This window comes from Myxocyprinus asiaticus, chromosome 4, assembly GCF_019703515.2.
Source record: "Myxocyprinus asiaticus isolate MX2 ecotype Aquarium Trade chromosome 4, UBuf_Myxa_2, whole genome shotgun sequence".
NCBI classification, from domain to species: Eukaryota; Metazoa; Chordata; class Actinopteri; order Cypriniformes; family Catostomidae; genus Myxocyprinus; species Myxocyprinus asiaticus.
In genome coordinates, this window is record NC_059347.1 from 45,411,841 (window position 1) to 45,430,855 (window position 19,015).

Genomic DNA, 19,015 nt, shown 5'->3' on the forward strand with positions numbered 1-19,015 from the left:
ATTTTTTAGACCAGTACTTTCCAGGAATGTTTTTAATCAGTGCTGAGTTTGTATTTTTTTTATTTCTGGATTCAATAGATTTTTCAGTGTTAATCCTTGTTCTCCTATCCTCCTCATTTCTTCCAATAACACTTTCTTCATCATACTTCCTACAATGAATAATCACATGTTCCACTGTTTCATTCAGTCCAAGCCATTGGCACAGCCAGGATGTTTGGATATTAACTGCATTGTTTTATTTAGACCTGTATGCCCCAGTCTTAGTCTTGATATTATATTCTCATCCCTCCTACTTCTTCCACTACATCTTCCCTTCCCAACTTTTGCTTGTATTGAATATAAATGTCTTCCTTTAGTGTCATTTTCCCAATGTTGTTGCCATTTCCATTGCATCTCTTGTTTTCCCATGTTATGGTACTGCACTGTGTCTGTAATCAGGGGCGTTGATTCCAGGGGGTATACTGGGGAGGTAACCCCCCATTAATCAAAACAAATAATGATCAACGGAAACATGTTCACGTTGCAACCTCCCCCCCCCCCCAAAGTTCAAGCCAAATCTACGCCCTTGTCTGTAATAAGTATTTAGCCACCGTATTCCCTAACGTTTATAATCGTTATTTGTAACCACTTGACCAACAAAAGTGCGGCATATAAAATCTTATTGGCAATTAAACAGTACAGAAAAGCATGTTGATCAGTACCTGAGCTGAGGCATTTTTTGACAAGACGGTTGTTGTGTTACGTCCAGTGACATATTGTTGTAGATAGGTGTTGCTGTTTTGTCCTTTTTGTCTCTCTCTCTCTCTCTCTCTCTCTCTCTCTCTCTCTCTCTCTCTCTCTCTCTCTCTCTCTCTCTCTCTCTCTCTCTCTCTCTTCTGTCTCCACTTTCCACAGGATTGGACCAGCCAGGATTAATCTCCACCTGTGATTGGTGTGGCCTAAGAGACAGGAATATAAAACAGACCACCACATCTACAGGGGGAGCTCTGTTGATCTCACGATTTCCTGTTGTTTCCATTGCTGTTGTTAAACCTTGTTGGCTAAGAGTGTTTGTTGTAGTGTGATGTTGTTTAATTGCTGCTTGCCTGTTGTTGTGACTGTTAAAAATAACATTGTTGTTTGTGATGATAGTTGTCCAACCTTATTTCTTTTTGGACATATCTGTGTAAATATTGTAAATAGCTAATTCACCTTTGGAAAGCTGTAGGGGGTGGGTGCCAGTTTCTTTTGTATATATCCTTTTTCTCTTGTTTAGTGTTAGTCAGGGAGTAAGGGTGTTTATTGTATTTTTTTTCTCTTTTCTTTGTTATTTTATTTGGTTGTTTGTCAGGAGTTAGTGGGGCTTTGGTTTGTTGTTTTGGCTATGCTCACCCCTGAAGTTGTTGCTTCAACTGTGGTGTTTTTAAATAAAAATCACAAAAAGACCTTCATTTTGTGTTCCAGTTTTAAGTTGCGTCCTCACCTTAGATGGGGTCGTAATAGTTGTCACTTATTCCCCAAGGGCTGAAACAGCAGTACTGTAAATGACGTAATCAGAGTGAAGATTGTCAAACGAAACCCCTTTTGTCTCAAAGGAGAGTCTGTTTCCCTTTTCACTCAAAGACTACACATAACTTAGTTGAAATAAGCTAACATATTGCATTCCATTTGTCTTGGGCTTTGATTGCCTTGTGACTGTTTCTGTGCATTATGATAGGAAGGTACTGCTGGTATAATATAAATGGACTCTATTACGTGGGAAACAAATTGCCAAAATTAGTTTTACAGTTCTGGATTATTAGTAATCATGTTAGAGTCAACCCTTCAAACTTTTAAAAAAATGTTTTTCTTTTCATAAACTACCAACATCAGAAAAGGGAAACTGTGACACTTGATGACCTGATAATGAAAGAAACAATCTAGATTGGATTGGTCAACATTTCTCTTTCTCTCGGGTCTCTTGTCTTTCACACATGACAGATGAATGTTACAAACTTGCAAATTTCATAATACAGCCCACACATCCACCATATGAGTATGTGTGGTGATTTAGTAAGAGGATGAGATCATCAGTCTAATGGTCCCTAAACCTTGACCAATTTGTCTTCCACATGAATCAACTCCCCTGCAAATTATTCATGAGTAATGAATAAATAAGAGGAATCAATTGGGAGTAGAAGTGGGTGTGTTTTTTGCATTTTCATTCTTTTTTCAATATGTTTTTCAATGAATTATGCTTAAAATGTGTAAAATATGTAAATAAATGTTACAGTTACAGACCTTTTGAATAGAGAAAGTACTGCTCTCTAGGTGTGATAACCATGATTGAAACCATGTTTTGAAATCTCAAGCACTTTGCTCAGTAGTTGCTTTTACAGACAATTATAATGTTTACAGTCTTGTTTACTGTTTATCTCCATTACAAAATGAATTTGTTTATCAGCCCTTAATTGCTATGATGTCAGATGAGGCCTCTTATTGAAATGCAGCTTTTTAAAGGGATAGTTCACCCAAAAATGCAAATTCTGTCATCATATACTCACCCTCATGCCATCCCAGATGTGTATGACTTTCTTTCTTCTGCTGAACACAATTGAAGATTTTTAGAAGAATATGTCAGCTCTGTAGGTCCATACAATGCAAGTGAATGGTGATCAGACCTTTGTAGCTCCAAAGTCACATAAAGGAAACAAAAGGAATCCACAAGACTCCAGTGGTTAAATCAAAATCTTCAGAAGCAATATGATAGGTGTGGGTGAGAAAAATATCACAATTTAAATCCTTTTTTACCCTAAATCTCCACTTTCACTTTTACATCAGAAAGTCACATGTGGTGCCTGTTAGTTTCATTTTCACGTCTGAAAGTAAAAGTGAAAGTGGAGATTTAGGGTAAAAAAAAAAAAAAGGACTTAAATATTGTTCTGTTTCTCACCCACACACCTATCATATTGCTTCAGAATTTGTGTAATTAACCACTATAGCCAAATGGATTACTTTTATGTTTCCTTTATGTGTTTTTTGGAGCTACAAAGGTCTGATCACCATTCATTTGCATTGTATGGACCAACAGAGTTTAGATATTCTTCTAAAAATCTTAATTTGTGTTCTGCAGAAGAAATAAAGTCATACACATCTGGGATGGCATGAGGGTGAATAAATGATGAGAGAATTTTCATTTTTGGGTGAACTGTCCCTTTAAGATCACTACATGTACTGTATATAAGTGCCAAAATGGCAACATATGATTCCAAGGAGTTACCATTCTAATATGTGTAGGGTTATTGCTAAAAATACAGTTTTCTTTCTTTCTTTCTTTCTTTCTTTCGTTCGTTCTTTGTCTTGCACAAATAAGTCAAATTACCACAAAAAATGCAGCAGTGATTTTAAATGGTTAAATAACACACATTGGAAAAAAATCAAAAGAGTATCCTTTGGTAAATTACATGAGGACAAAGACAAGACTAAGGCGAATTAAGACTCGAGAGTAGTCGATCATGATGGCATGTCTCAGGGCTGACAAGGCCTCAAGTTCACATTCAGAAGGATAACATGGAACAAGTGTAATCATTACACATTTCAAAAAGGAATCGTTGAGCAAACTTAAAAATTCAACACAACATGATGCAGTAAGATTTTGGGGTTCTCTCAACTACATTTGAATAATTGTCCTCAGTAACATTGCTTTGTTTAGTCAATGTGAATTTGTTTGTTCACTAAATGCAAAAAATCTTGCTAAGAGAACTAGTCATTTTTAACTCAGCCAACTGACGATTCACAATGTGAGAACTCTCATTTTGTCACCATTTAAAGTACATTTATATGAAGTTACCAGTAATCTTAGCCTCTGAAGAGGTATGTTTTGCAAGACAAGGCAGTATGATCAGCTGAATGATGGAGAAACATAATAGACCTCAATCCTTAACACACAAACCTCAATAACGGTGACAATCAACAAACCTCATTTAGTTAAAAGATGAGCTTCTAACATCACCACACAACTATTAATTAACAGTGCCAACAGTGCCAAAAAATAAAACAAAAACAACAACAACGAAAAAACTTAAATAAAGACAGCAAACAGCAAGGAACAAGCCTAAAACACTAACCACATAATTTATTCATGTTGCAATGCATGCTGGGAACTCACACATAAGCAACACTGTTCAACATGACTAGTCAACTCTGTTTGACTAGTTGGGACAACATTTGGGGTACTATTGTTGGCCTAACATGTGTTTTTATATAGAGGCAAAGTAATTTACAATTTGAGTTTCTGTGACTCAAAAACCCCCATAAACTGGATAAAATGGCATTTCATTTTTTACAGTGTAATAATACTACAATTCAATACAATTCAATAAATTTCAGCTTTAAAGTTAAATTGAATAGCAAAACATATCAAACTTAGGCAAAGCTTAGCTTCTTCATAAGAAAATTAATTAGTTTATCTGCCCTTAATTGCTATTGTGATATCAGAGCGAACACCATTTCAATGCTATGAACATGGGCTCACTTAGCTTAAGCTGTTAAAATGATGTGTTACTTGTGTAGTCAAATTAAGATGTTTGCTTACAGTGTGTTTGTGTGTCAAATGTCTAAACCCTCACTAAAAACCTCCAACAATGAGAATAATAATGATGGAAAATCTATCACAATGGGACTATTGCCATATATTGTGTGGATAGAGATCTCAAATATGAATCCTAAACAAGTGGCCTCTGGTGGTTTACAGGTGACACAACATTTGAGGTGAACTGAAGAGTACCGTGGTCTCCTCATCACTTCATGAAAATAGAATATGGTTCAGTTCATTGGGTCATATTTTCAGACATTGGCCTGTCAACTTAATCTGTAATAACTATATACTGTAGTTTCTTTCTTTCTTTCTTTCTTATTTGCACTTTTTCTCTCACCTCTCACTCTTCCTCAAAGTGCCATAAACACAAGCTCACGTTTGCTCATGCAGATAAAGTGACATGTTGCTTGTTTAGTCAAAAAGTGTTTGCGTTCAGTGTGTTCACAACAGATGTGAGATGATTATCCGTATCTCCACGCGGCTTATCATTTGGTTAGCACGCTTTTGTCTTCACACTAAGTGCTCCATACAATATATGCCCCAATAACTGTACCCAGCCTTTATAAGTTACTGAGGAGGAAATGGCAGGAAGTTGTGAGGCAAGTCACTCAACTGTATAGGCAGTAGAGAAAACTCTTCAGGCAACTACTACATTTACAATAACAGCTGTCTGGAGCTGTGCCGACATTAACAATTACTTTTTCATTAAGGTATGTTCAGATTCAGAGGGAATTGACTGAAATTTCATGCTGTGGCTCCTTAACAATAAATTAATTAATTGGCAAAATTATTTAAACTAAAATCATGCCTATGTTAATATTATTAAGTCGCACTAACTTTTAACATACTTACTTAAGATATTTCCATTGTTTTTTTATGTTCCTGGTGCACATGTGTAAATTAGTCAATCTGTTGTTATTTTTTTTAGGTCAATATTCCCTCATCTTTTATTTCATTGAGAGATGTATTGTTCAGCACTTACTCCTTCAATACAAAACATGTGTGGTTTCCTTTATGCAACCTCACAATATTCAGTTTCTTTTTTATTACTAGTCCTCAGATTAATTTTATTATTTGTGCAATGATTTTACCACACCATGTGTTTTTATTACTTGTCTTCAGAATCAAAGTTTGATGGTTTGAAGATGACAGTGTTGAAAGTCTTCATCCATCAAAACCTGTTGGTACATGGCTAAGGTTAATCTGCACCTGGCATTCAAAATTCAGCCTGTCTGAATCAAAGTAAATTGACAAGACACTGATCTTCTATAGATAGATAGATAGATAGATAGATAGAAACTAATTTTCTGTTATTTTGCTCTCACTTTCTTTCTTTTTTTCTCCCCTTTTTCTCCCCAATTTGGAATGCCCAATTCCCAATGCGCTCTAAGTCCTCATGGTGGCGTAGTGACTCGCCTCAATCTGGGTGGTGGAATCTCAGTTGCCTCCGCATCTGAGACCATCAATCCATGCATCTTTTCATGTGGATTGTTGAGCGTGTTTCCGCAGAGACATAGCATGTGTGGAGGCTTCACGCTATTCTTTGCGGCATCTACGCACAACTCACCACATGCCCCACTGAGAGCGAACCACATTATAGCAACCACGAGGAGGTTACCCCATGTGACTCTACCTTCCCTAGCAACTGGGCCAATTTGGTTGCTTAGGAGACCTGGCTGAAGTCATTCAGCACACCCTGGATTCGAACTCGCGACTCCAGGGGTGGTAGTCAGCACCTTTACTCGATGAGCTACCCAGGCCCCCTTTGCTCTCACCTTTTTAGAATTCTGTTTTACTCTTTATACTAAATTTGATCATGGAAATATGGAACTGAAAGAAGGTGGAGTAGAAACTACTACAACTTTTTGGATATTACCATCAATCATGTGAGACCACTTACAGTCGGATGATGCGTCACTCTCAAGTGGTTCGCTTCTATTTGTGACCTCACATCTGATCAGCTAATGTGATTATGTAATCAGTGTAAACACAGTGACAGGGGGACAACTTCTTCTGTTGATCTGTCAGTCTGCCTTTGGTGTGTGTGGCTGGCTGTATGTTGCTGTGTGTCTTGAATGGCTGTGCAACAGTTGGCCTTATGAATTATTTGTATGGCATGATTGCATCTCATTTTACAGCTCTATTATTTGATCTCTCTGCTCTCACCTTCCCTCGGCATTCCCATTGTGTGTCTCTAATGGAGCATGCAATCCAGTGCTCTGCTTCTATATCTGACCCATGACCTTAAGGGTCCCCGCCTCTGCTGTCTGGATCAGGCTTGCCCATCATCATTCTTGCTCTGTTCCACTGTCTACTGCTCTTCCTCTCTTTCATCCACTCCATCACACATAATTTTTCCAATTTCCTTTCCCACAATCTCCCTTCTTACTTTCGTACTTTTCTAACTTTCTCATCCAAATATCCTGTATTTAAATGTTGTATCATTCTTCAACTACAACACTCAACTACAATATCTAAGATCTCCTCCTTGTATCATTTCCCCTTATATTTATATCTTCTTGTTCTCTCTTTCTGTATTTTCCTAGTACATGCACACTCTGTTCTGTCGCTCTCTCTTATCCACTCTTGTTTTCTCCTCGCTTCATTCTCCCTTTTCTTATTTCACCTCCTCCTCCTCTCTTCACCTGTTGACTTTCACATAATAAAGTCCTATCAGTCCCTCGACCTCCGTTTACACACACTCATCTCTCTTTCTCTTTCTTGCCATCAGCAAAATGCTTAATCTGCGGGCAGCGACAAGCCAGTTTACCCCAGAGGTGCGAGAGCCTGGGATGTGGATCTGGAGGGTGGAGAAGATGAAGGCTGTGCTTCTTGATTCATTGCAGCAGGGTATCTTCTACAACGGAGATGCGTACATTGTGCTCAGCAACCGGGGCAAGGATAGAAGTGACCTGCACATGTGGATGGGTGTGTAGTATGTGTAATTGTTGATGTATAAACCGTAGAATGTTAGTTATATGAGCTTTTTGAGAATAAATGGGGATTTGTGATGTGTAATTACTATGTACTATGAACCTGTTCTTGCTACATAGACATTTTCTATACTGAAATAGTGTACTAATCAAAGGAATAATTAACACAAAAATGAAAATTCTGTCATAATTTATTCTCATGTTGTTCCAAACTGTATATTACAGTCTTTCTTTGGTGGAACACAAAAGGAGGTGTTAGGCAGAGTGTTAGCCGCAGTAACCAGCCACTTTCATTGCTTCCTTTTTCCATACCATGAAAGTTAATGGTGAATGAATATAACTTACCAAAGATCTAAAATTTGTGTTTGACAGAAGAAAAAAAGTTATTTGGTTTTGGAACAACATGAAAGTGAGTAACTACTGTATCCCTTTAAGTAACAGGTGCTGTTTGTACACATGTTTTAACATTGGAATGTTATGGAATCACATGTTTTTCAAGGTGAAAAGTCGTCACGGGATGAGCAGGGTGCTTGTGCCATGCTTGCCACTCAGCTAGACAGCTACTTAGGTGGAGAGCCAGTACAACACCGACAGGTGCAAGGCTACGAGTCACCTGAGTTCATGAGACTCTTTCCGAAAGGAGTTAGCTACAAGGTGAGAGAGAGAGGAGGGACAGCAATACTGACATACAAAGCCAAAATGCAGTAACAATGTCAACACTGAAAAATGGTGTCAAAGTTTTTTGATGGCAGAGGTTATTTGCACTCTAGAGCAAATAGTGGCAGATACTACTACACCCCTGTTTAAATACTAATATACAGTATAGTGGTATTACTGCAGCATTTTTATTGTGTTTATTTAGAGTCCACAAAATTAAACATGGTTACTATATTTGAAACATATTACTGTTGTAACACCATGGTTCATTGCATCAAAACTACAGTTTCCACCAAAAAAACATGGTTACTACAATATTACTATAGGAAAACCAAGGTTAATTTTATCCAGATCAAACTCTTCCCTAAACTCCTCAACCTTTACTGTGACCAAATCACTGTGAGGAATCAAATAGTATTATAGGAAAAATTAAGATTGGAGACATGGGAAAAAGTATGACAGAAAGCGAGATTCGAACCCGGATCATCAGCATTACCAATAATTTTCAAAATCATTTTTCATTATACTCTGAGCTACTACAGCAACACATGGGGACACAAATTATTTTAAACTTGTGCGTTTCCACCAGACTATTGGAGTGCAAATAATCACTCCATTCTCCTTTCTCCTAACCCACAAAATGTCTAACCCATTAACCTGTTCAATGTCTCTGCCCTATCACGAAAAATTCAAATATGCCCACCTTTATTTGACCAGCAGTTGACCCCTAAGAAATTTGTCATGGCTGTCTTCAGCTTGGTCTCAACAATGGTGGGCGGAGTTAGTGTAAATAGCCTTTGCCAAAAAGATGGGCTGTTTGGACTTAGTGTAAATAGACACTCTGTTTTTTGATTGTCCAGTCAAATGTGGATTTAAAATAGTCTCAAGCCATTTTCTCTGAGTCTGAGCATAGTTGATCTAAACTCATCCGTCATGAGAAAGATCATAGTCTAAGAGGCCTGAATTTGGGCATAACTCAATTTTGAAAAATCGTGTAGTTACTGCATTTTGCAACAGCACCATAGAATGAAAACAATAAAAAGGCCAAGGATGTAAGATTGTTCACTATAGAAACACGCTCTCACTGGTTTCTCCTTCTATTTCAGGAGGGAGGGGTGGAGTCCGGATTCAAGAGTGCCAGGTCCAGGATTGGCCCAGTTACTCATCTGTATCAGGTCAAAGGAAAGAAAAACATCCGAGCCAGAGAGGTGGAGCTTAGCTGGGGAAGTTTCAACAAGGGAGACTGTTTCATACTGGATCTAGAAGAGGTATGTGAGTATATGTGTGTGAAAAGGTCAAAAAAGTAAAAGGCCAATTTCAAATTTTACTTTCTTACTCTGTAAAAAGCAGTAACCTGCAGTTGTGGCCTTAAAGGGACAGTTCACCCAAAAATGAAAATTGTGAGGAGGCAGGCAAGGAATGAGTATCTAAATGCAGCTTTTAATGGAAAGCAAAGATAAACAAAGTACTCAGAATAAAACGAAACAAAACACGGGAAACCAGGCACAGAACGTGACAACACATGTGAAGACTGACAAAGAAACCAGGGGAAAACAAGGGCTTAAATACATGGGGGCAAACAAAGGAATGAGGAACACCTGTGGAAACAGTCAGGGGAAAACCAATCATAAAATGAAACTACAAAAGGACTACAAACTAACAGGAAACCGGAACTAAACAAGAATTTCAACATAAGTCAACACAAAAACAGGGAATATGTGACAGAGCCCCCCTTTTAAGGAGAGGATTCCAGACTCTCCAAAAACAAAAACAAATTGTCCATGGAGTGTGGGGGAAAACAGGTAGTTCAGGGGGGCACAAGGGGTAAACAGGCAGTTCAGGGGGGCACAAGGGGCAAGGGGAGCAGAGGAACAAGGCAAAGACAGGGAGGTTTGAAACCAAGGCGGAGCTGGAGGGATGGAGAGCCAGAGTGACACTGCAGGCTTGGAGGACCAAGTAGACCAGAGCAGATCAGGCGGGTGGCCAGGAGGCCAGGGAGACCAGAGCAGATCAGGTGGATGGCCAGGAGACCAGGGAGACCAGAGCAGATCAGGCGGACGGCCAGGAGACCAGAGCAGATCAGGTGGATGGCCAGGAGACCAGGGAGACCAGAGCAGATCAGGCGGACGGCCAGGAGACCAGAGCAGATCAGGCGGATGGCCAGGAGACCAGGGAGATGAGAGCAGATCAGGCAGATGGCCAGGAGACCAAGGAGATGACCTCAAGGTGGGGACTGGGTCAGGAATCCTGGGAGGTGGCCGCAGGTCCGAGACAGAGTCAGGAATCCTGGGAGGCAGCTGCAGGGATGAGACAGGGTCAGGAGGCCTGGGAGGCGGCCACAGGACAGGGACAGGGTCAGGCGGCGGAGCCGCTGTAGGAGGAGTCTCTGGGGGAGCGGGCAGAGCCGCAGGAAGAATAGTTTCTGGAGGAGCGGGCGGAGCCGTGGAAGACTCTGGGGGTGGAGCCATGGAAGACTCTGTGGGCGGAGCCACTGGAGGAATAGGCTCTGGGGGCGGAGCTGTGGCAGGCGGAGTCATGACAGGCTCGAGGGGCAAAGCTGTGGAAGGCGGAGCCGTGGCAGGCTCGAGGGGCAAAGCCGTGGAAGGCGGAGCCGTGGCAGGCTCGAGGGGCAAAGCCATGGAAGGCAGAGCCGTGGCAGGCTCGAGGGGCGAAGCCGTGGAAGGCGGAGCCGTGGCAGACTCGAGGGGCGAAGCCGTGGAAGGCGGAGACGTGGCAGGCTCGAGGGGCAAAGCCGTGGAAGGCGGAGCCATTGCAGGCTTGAGACAAAGAGTCCTGGATGAATGGGAAACGACCTCCATGGTCACGAACATGGGAAGAGACTCGGGAACGACCTCCGTGGTCGTGGGAATGGGCAGAGACTCAGAAATTACCTCTGTGGTTGTGGGCATGAGCAGAGACTCGGGAACGACCTTTGTAGTCATGGGCATGGGCAGAGACTCAGAAATGATCTCTGTGGTCGTGAATCTGGGCATAGACTCGGGAATGACCTCTGTGGTCGTGGGCATGGGAAGAGACTTGGGAACAGAAACTTTTCTTCTCCTTCTTCTCCAGATGGCCAAAGTTGACAATGCATGCTCTGGGACGGACGAGGCTGGCAACACAGGCTCTGGGATGGACGAGGCTGGCAACGCAGGCTCTGGAATGGACGAGGCTGGCAATGCAGGCTCTGGGACGGACGAGGCTTCTAGCTCTTTGGCCGTGGCAGGCGTGGGTGTAGGCTCGTTGGCAGTGGCAGGCATGGGCATTGGCTCGTTGGCCGTGGCAGGCGTGGGCGTTGGCTCGTTGGCCGTGGCAGGCGTGGGGGTTGGCTCTTTGGCCGTGGCAGGCGTGGGCACAGACAATTTTTGAGGCAGGTTCTTCGTGGACCTATGCACCGACATCAGTGGCAGATCATACAACTTGGAGTCAGGGGCCACAGAAGGCTTCAAGGCAGGGGCTGTGGAAGGCTTCGAGACAAGGGCCGTGGAAGGCTTCGAGACAGGGGCCATGGAAGGCTTCGAGACAGGGGCTGTGGAAGGCTTCGAGAAGGGAGTCGAAGACGAAGGTTTTGGCCCGGGGTTCCCGCCATAATCCACTGTATAATGGGAACCGCAAAGTTCCAGAGCCTTCTCCACATATTCGCAGAGCGTCCAGTGAGGATCAGCCGGAGGCATCAGTTCCCTCAGTGCACTATTCAGACTGGCCCAGAAGAAAACCACCAGCGAGCGGTCTGGATAGTGCACTTGATTTGCCGGCTCTAAAAACTCACAGACATGATCCTCAACTGGACGGTCCCCTTGTTGAAGGAGTAGAATTCTGACAGCCGCTAGATCTATTCCTTCATGGGAGTTCATGCGTGCGCACCTTATGAACGACCACGTACAGACCATTCTTCGGTGTCTGTTTCAGTTCAAACTGAAAAAACATTACCACTGAAGTCATGTCATTTTCCTATGCATCGCAGTAACTCGCCACTGTCTGGCTGCTTTAGCACCATGGACAGCGCCAGCCTTCTACCAACAGGGTGTTATGCTGGGTCAAGTTTTCAGAAAGAAAGTGCTGACCGCAAATGCATCCAACACAGGTTGGGGTACGGTGTGTAATTGACACCCAACTTTCAATACCTGGAAACAGGTGTGAAATGGCCGTGACATGTCAACCGCCTAGAGCTACTGGCTATCTTTTTGCTTTGAGAGCTTTCATTCCGATATTGTCAATCACCACATTCTGATTCGTTTGGACAACACAACAGTAGTGGTGCATATACACTATATTGCCAAAAGTATTCGCTCACCCATCCAAATAATTGAATTCAGGTGTTCCAATCACTTCCATGGCCACAGGTGTATAAAATGAAGCACCTAGGCATGCAGACTGCTTCTACAAACATTTGTGAAAGAATGGGCCGCTCTCAGGAGCTCAGTGAATTCCAGCGTGGTACTGTGATAGGATGCCACCTGTGCAACAAGTCCAGTCGTGAAATTTCCTCGCTACTAAATATTCCACAGTCAACTGTCAGTGGTATTATAACAAAGTGGAAGCGATTGGGAATGACAGCAACTCAGCCACGAAGTGGTAGGCCACGTAAAATGACAGAGCGGGGTCAGCGGATGCTGAGGCGCATAGTGCGCAGAGGTCGCCAACTTTCTGCAGAGTCAATCGCTACAGACCTCCAAAGTTCATGTGGTCTTCAGATTAGCTCAAGAACAGTGCGTAGAGAGCTTCATGGAATGGGTTTCCATGGCCGAGCAGCTGCATCCAAGCCATACATCACCAAGTGCAATGCAAAGCGTCGGATGCAGTGGTGTAAAGCATGCCGCCACTGGACTCTAGAGCAGTGGAGACGCGTTCTCTGGAGTGACGAATCACGCATCTCCATCTGGCAATCTGATGGACGAGTCTGGGTTTGGCGGTTGCCAGGAGAACGGTACTTGTCTGACTGCATTGTGCCAACTGTGAAGTTTGGTGGAGGGGGGATTATGGTGTGGGGTTGTTTTTCAGAGCTGGGCTTGGCCCCTTAGTTCCAGTGAAAGGAACTCTGAATGCTTCAGCATACCAAGAGATTTTGGACAGTTCCATGCTCCCAACTTTGTGGGAACAGTTTGGGGATGGCCCCTTCCTGTTCCAACATGACTGCGCACCAGTGCACAAAGCAAGGTCCATAAAGACATGGATGAGCGAGTTTGGTGTGGAAGAACTTGACTGGCCTGCACAGAGTCCTGACCTCAACCCGATAGAGCACCTTTGGGATGAATTAGAGCGAAGACTGCGAGCCAGGCCTTCTCGTCCAACATCAGTGTCTGACCTCACAAATGCGCTTCTGGAAGAATGGTCAAAAAGTCCCATAAACACACTCCTAAACCTTGTGGAAAGCCTTCCCAGAAGAGTTGAAGCTGTTATAGCTGCAAAGGGTGGGCCGACATCATATTAAACCCTATGGATTAAGAATGGGATGTCACTTAAGTTCATATGCGTCTAAAGGCAGATGAGCGAATACTTTTGGCAATATAGTGTATGTTACCATGACATGCTGGCCCACATACGGCCAGCGAAACGCAAGTATGCACTTCCCCCTGTGTGCCTCCTTTATTCTGTCATCAACAAAGTCCAAGTGGACATGGAAACAGTTCTGTTAATTGTGCTGAAATGGCCCAATCAGCCATGGTTTCCAGAAATGATAGAGATGTTGTACAGCTCACCATGGGAAATACCGCTGAGGAGGGATCTCCTCTCTCAGGCGCAAGGCACAATCTGGCATCCCAAGCCCAAGCTGTGGAACCTGCATGTGTGGCCCTTGAACGGAGCACGCTAACCACGTCAGAACTGATGCATTCAGTCATAAACACCATTTTACAGGCCAGAGTGCCATCCACGAGATGCCTCTATGCGCTAAAATGGAATGTGTTCACTGATTGGTGTCTTTTACATGGCAAAGACCCAGGAAACTGCCCTATACATGAAATTCTCATATTTCTTCAAGAGTGATTAGACGTAGGACCCACTCCGTCAACACTCAAAGTTTATGTGGCGACTATATCTGCGTATCATGCCTGAAGCCAGGCCACTATAAGCATGATTTAATCATAAAGGTTCTTAAAGGAGCAAGATGATTAAATCCACCTTGGCCGGCTACAGTCCCGACATGGGACCTAACTTTGATCCTAAAAGCACTCACAGGGGCCCGTTTAAGCCTTTGGACTCTGTTGATTTGCGCATATTCTCCATTAAGACCGCACTACTGCTGGCTTTGGCCTCAGTAAAATGGGTTGGTGACTTACATGCACTATCAATTCACAATTCATGTCTGGAGTTTGGCCCAGGTCTTTCAAAAGCCACTGTCAAACCTAGAAAAGGCTATGTGCCTAAGGTACTAACCACACCCTTCAGAGCGCAGGTGGTTCACCTTCAAGCTTTCTTCCCTCCCCCATTTATTTCAGATGAGGAACAATCCTTGCATTTGTTATGCCCTGTGCGTGCACTACACACATACGTCTGATCAGCTCTTTGTGTGCTATGGAGGATGCACGAAAGGAATGTCCACCTCCAAGCAAAGACTTTCTAACTGGATCGTTGATACCATAGCCCTGGCTTACGAGTCGAAGGGTAAGATCTGCCCAATTGGTGTTAAAACACACTCATAGGCATAGCCTCCTCATGGGCATGGACAAATGGTGTGTCTTTACAAGATATGTTTTGCAGCAGGATGGTCTTCTCAAAACACATTCGCAAGGTTTTACAACCTAGACGTAACATCTCTCTCTTCAAAAGTCCTCTGTTTACAGTGCTTGCTATTTCATTTGCCAAACATATACTTATGCCTCTCCCCTTAAGTACGGGCTCCCCATCAGTTTACACAACTGCCTGCATCAGGCCATTGTAATTTACCATAAAGTCACAAGCACTTTCATTATAAATAAACTCCCTTCCTGACTGGGTTCGTGAAGGGGTTAATTCATACTATACGACTATAGTTCATATATTCATTCTGAGTGCTCCCCACCTGGCCCAACATGAGGGCCGGGGCTCAAACACCTTGTAGAGAGGTTTCAACAAGGTCGTGTGGAAGGACAACTCCCCATATGCGTTAGCACACAATGTCTCGTTCCTTTCATCTCAGGGAATCGAGGTTACGTACGTAACCAAGACGTTTTCCCAGTCCACACTACAACGCGAAAACAGCGTTTTCAAATGTATCCACTTGGGAGAGTGTTTTCAAAAAGCTCAATTTTCGCTGACAAAAACGCTGCCTCATTGTGGACGGAAGGCCAAAACGTAGAGAAAAAGATGTGTTTTCAAACAAAAATTTATTAGTGTGGACGTGGCTTTCGCAAAGCAAATAAAAGCTGAAAACACAACGTAATGAAACCACAACACAACAACAAAATTAAGCCACAACACAATGGAAATAAACAACAGCACAGCAGAAAAGCCACATCACATCGTTTTAATGTGGTTTATTTTGCTGTTTATTCAAGCTTGGTTTGCTTTGCTAATTTTGTTGTGTAATGAACCCACCATAGTTAATTTCATGGGTATATTACATATATTACATTAAGTTATAAGGTGAGAGGATATAACAAAGTGTGTGTATATTCTCAGACCATAGTCGCATGGAGCGGTTCCAAAGCCAACATGTTTGAGCGACAGAAGGTCCGTGAGATTGCAATGCTGATCAGAGACACAGAAAGGAATGGAAAAGCTCACATCATTGATGTGACAGAGGGCGAGGAACCACTAGAGATGGTTCAGGTGACACACACACTCATACATTCACACTAATGTACTTTCATCAGAAAGAAATGGCACTATTTGTACATTTATGCAAAGTTTCTTAGGGTCTAAAAGTCTGTAATGACATTGAAAAATGTTGTATTACATTTGAAAAGAATGCAAAACAGAAGCAGTTTATAGTGGGACTAGTGGTCTCAGACTTTTTGACTCCATTGTAAATGCATAAGTAGAGAAGTTAACAGCATCTCTCTATCTACTTGAAAGGTACTTGGTCCAATCCCAGCTCTGAAGGACAGCACAGCAGAGGAAGACACTGAAGCAGACATTTCTAATTCTGCTTCACTTTACAAGGTCAGGTCTCTCTTGTAGGGGCCCCTGTTTTAGAGATATTTCGGCATGATCATGAGCAGAGGGTACTTAAAATAGCAAGTAACATCATTGGTAATAGCCAACATGTGCTTCACGACGAGTATAAACTTCAATTCCCATCAGGAAGGAGGTTTAGGATGCCCAGACACAGACTTTCAAGCGTACTTTCATTCCAACGTCCAACTGGACGACTCAATGACAAAGGCTTCGTACTGAGAAACGGAGATGTTGCACTTGAAATAATGTTATGTGACTTGTATAATAGACAACGATGACATGTTGTACTAATGTCCTGTACTGTATGATTACCTAGATGATGTATGCTGATGATATGTCGTATTATTGAACTGTGTATGTTCATTTAGTTATTGTATGTTTGGATGATGAGGACAGTAATTCTGACGCAAAGCAAATTTTAGAGGAATCGGACAATAAACGTATTATTATTATTGTGAGATTCAATAAAAAGTGTTAATCGGGAAAAAAGAGAATGTATTAGGGTTCAAATGTCATTCATGAAAGGGGAAAGAAGAATATCTCACAATGTTTCTCTCTCTCAGGTATCTAATGCAACAGGCCAAATGACCTTGACCAAACTTTGTGATAGAGGACCTTTTGGTCAAGAGCTGTTGGGGAAAGATGACTGCTTCATACTAGACAATGGATCTAATGGGAAGATCTATGTTTGGAAAGGTGAATTTTGCATCTGAGCGACTGATAGAAAAACAGAGAGAAACAATAAAAAAGACCCACATAAAAAGTCCTTGCCATTATTTATTGATTGACAGGGAATGGAGCCAATGCAGAGGAGAAGAGAGTTGCCCTGAAGGTAGCAGATGAGTTCATCACAGAAATGAACTATCCCAGGATGAGAACACAGGTACTCTAAGTAGCAGTAAAAAAAAAAAAAACTCTACTCTAGGAAACAGAACTATGATGTCATAGGGCATCTTTTACCATAGTGTAAAAAATGAAATCTTGTGTAAACTCAAAATATCATGACTTTTCTTAACAACTGTCTCAATAATTGTCCTCAGTACCATTGTTTTGTTTAATCAATGTGAATTTGTTTTTTCACAAACTGCAAAAATTCTTGTTGAGAGAACTACTAATTTTATGTTCACACAACTCACATTACAAGAATTTTCATTTTGTCACCTTTTAAATAAAGTTAATTGCAATTTTGCCTCTGAAGAGAGAGGTATATTTTGCAAGGCAAGACAGTACATTCAATTGTTTGACATAGACACACAATAGACCTCAACCCCTTAACACACAAACCTCATTAAGTTAAAAGACTAGCTCCTTACATCACCACACAACAATTGACAAACAGCAACACCAAAAAACAACAACAACAATAACACCAAAATGAAGTCAGTAAACAGCAAAAAGTAAGCCCATAACACTAACAGCATAATTTATTCATGTTCAAATGCATGCTGGGAACTTGCAAATCAGCAACATTGTTCAATATGAAATTGTTTGTTCAAACAACTCTGTTAGGCTAGTTGGGACAACATTTGTGGGAATACTGTTGGTCTAACATGTGTTTTCATATAGATTCAAAGTAATTCACATTTCATAGTATATGACTCAAAAAAACAAACAAAACATAAGCTGGATAAAATGCAATTTTATTTTTTACAGTGCAGTCTTCTGCTTTTCCTCTTGTCCTTAGGTGGAAATTCTTCCTCAAGGCCGTGAATCTGTCCTCTTCAAACAGTTTTTCAAGAGCTGGAGTTAAATACACATACCAAGATATGGGATGCACAGAAACTGTGACTCATTTTGTATAACCACATAACATATTAGCCATGTGTAATTTTACCCTGTAAAGACTCTTTGCTGTTAGCCAAAAGATTGCTGCTTGATCCCAGGCAATGAGAAGGCCCTTTGTCATTTTGTATGCATTTCTATTAATTTTCTGTTACATACAGTACATCTTTCATTAAAAAAACAACAACCCAACAGTCAGTTGTTGTTGTTTTTGTTGATTCAATGTTTTTTGTTTGAATTGTTTTTGAGTTCAAAATTCAGATTTTATTAAATCACATGACCTCCGTCAACCTCTGCTTTATAATGAGCACCAAATTGGCCCTAATTCAAATAGAATGCATAAACACAGACATCGCACACCAATGCTTATATAACCACGCATGAGAATTACATAAATGGTTTTCTGTGTGATCATCCTTTATCTTGGACAGGTGCATGTATGCTAAGCTAAGGTGACAACCTCTACATCGAATCAAATCACTGGAAAGGATACTGAAAGTTGGTGAACCCACCCATGAATGTGTGGAAAATAATTTTTTTTAAAAAACGTGAAAAAGGGAACAAAATAAATCCACAACAGGGATTTTATTTTGTACCAACGGTGCAAATAATTTTACTCATTCATATGCATTAATTGTAGTCATGTAGTCATTGACCAGTTCAGCCAGTCCAGCAGTTCCTTATTATTTTTAGTCTAAGAAACAAATAGGTGGGTATTACAATCACAAGCAAAATTGAGGCCCAATAGCATCTGTAAAAAGTGCAGTCTGAGCTATTAATTCAAAGGGGTAGTTCACCCTAAATTTGTAAATCTCTCATCATTTGAAATGAAATGACCCCAATGAAAACCTCTGGAATGTGATCAAGAGGAAGATGGATGGCCACAAGCCATCAAACAAAGCCGAGCAGCTTGAATTTTTGCACCAGGAGTGGCATAAAATCACCCAACAGCAATGTGAAAGACTGGTAGAGAGCATGAAAGCTGTGATTG

At 41.6% G+C, this 19,015-nt stretch overlaps 1 protein-coding gene across 1 annotated transcript; it reads left to right on the top strand.

Annotated features, from left to right (window-relative positions):
- The first annotated feature begins 5,185 nt into the window (after nt 1-5,185).
- On the top strand, nt 5,186-18,356 carry LOC127439595 (macrophage-capping protein-like). Its single transcript, XM_051695779.1, has 9 exons — nt 5,186-5,265; nt 7,287-7,483; nt 7,988-8,142; nt 9,252-9,413; nt 15,745-15,894; nt 16,141-16,227; nt 16,806-16,938; nt 17,034-17,125; nt 17,927-18,356. The coding sequence occupies exons 2-9, from the start codon at nt 7,291-7,293 to the stop codon at nt 17,990-17,992; spliced, it is 1,038 nt and encodes a 345-aa protein (XP_051551739.1). The 5' UTR covers nt 5,186-5,265; nt 7,287-7,290; the 3' UTR covers nt 17,993-18,356.
- Nucleotides 18,357-19,015: the final 659 nt, after the last annotated feature.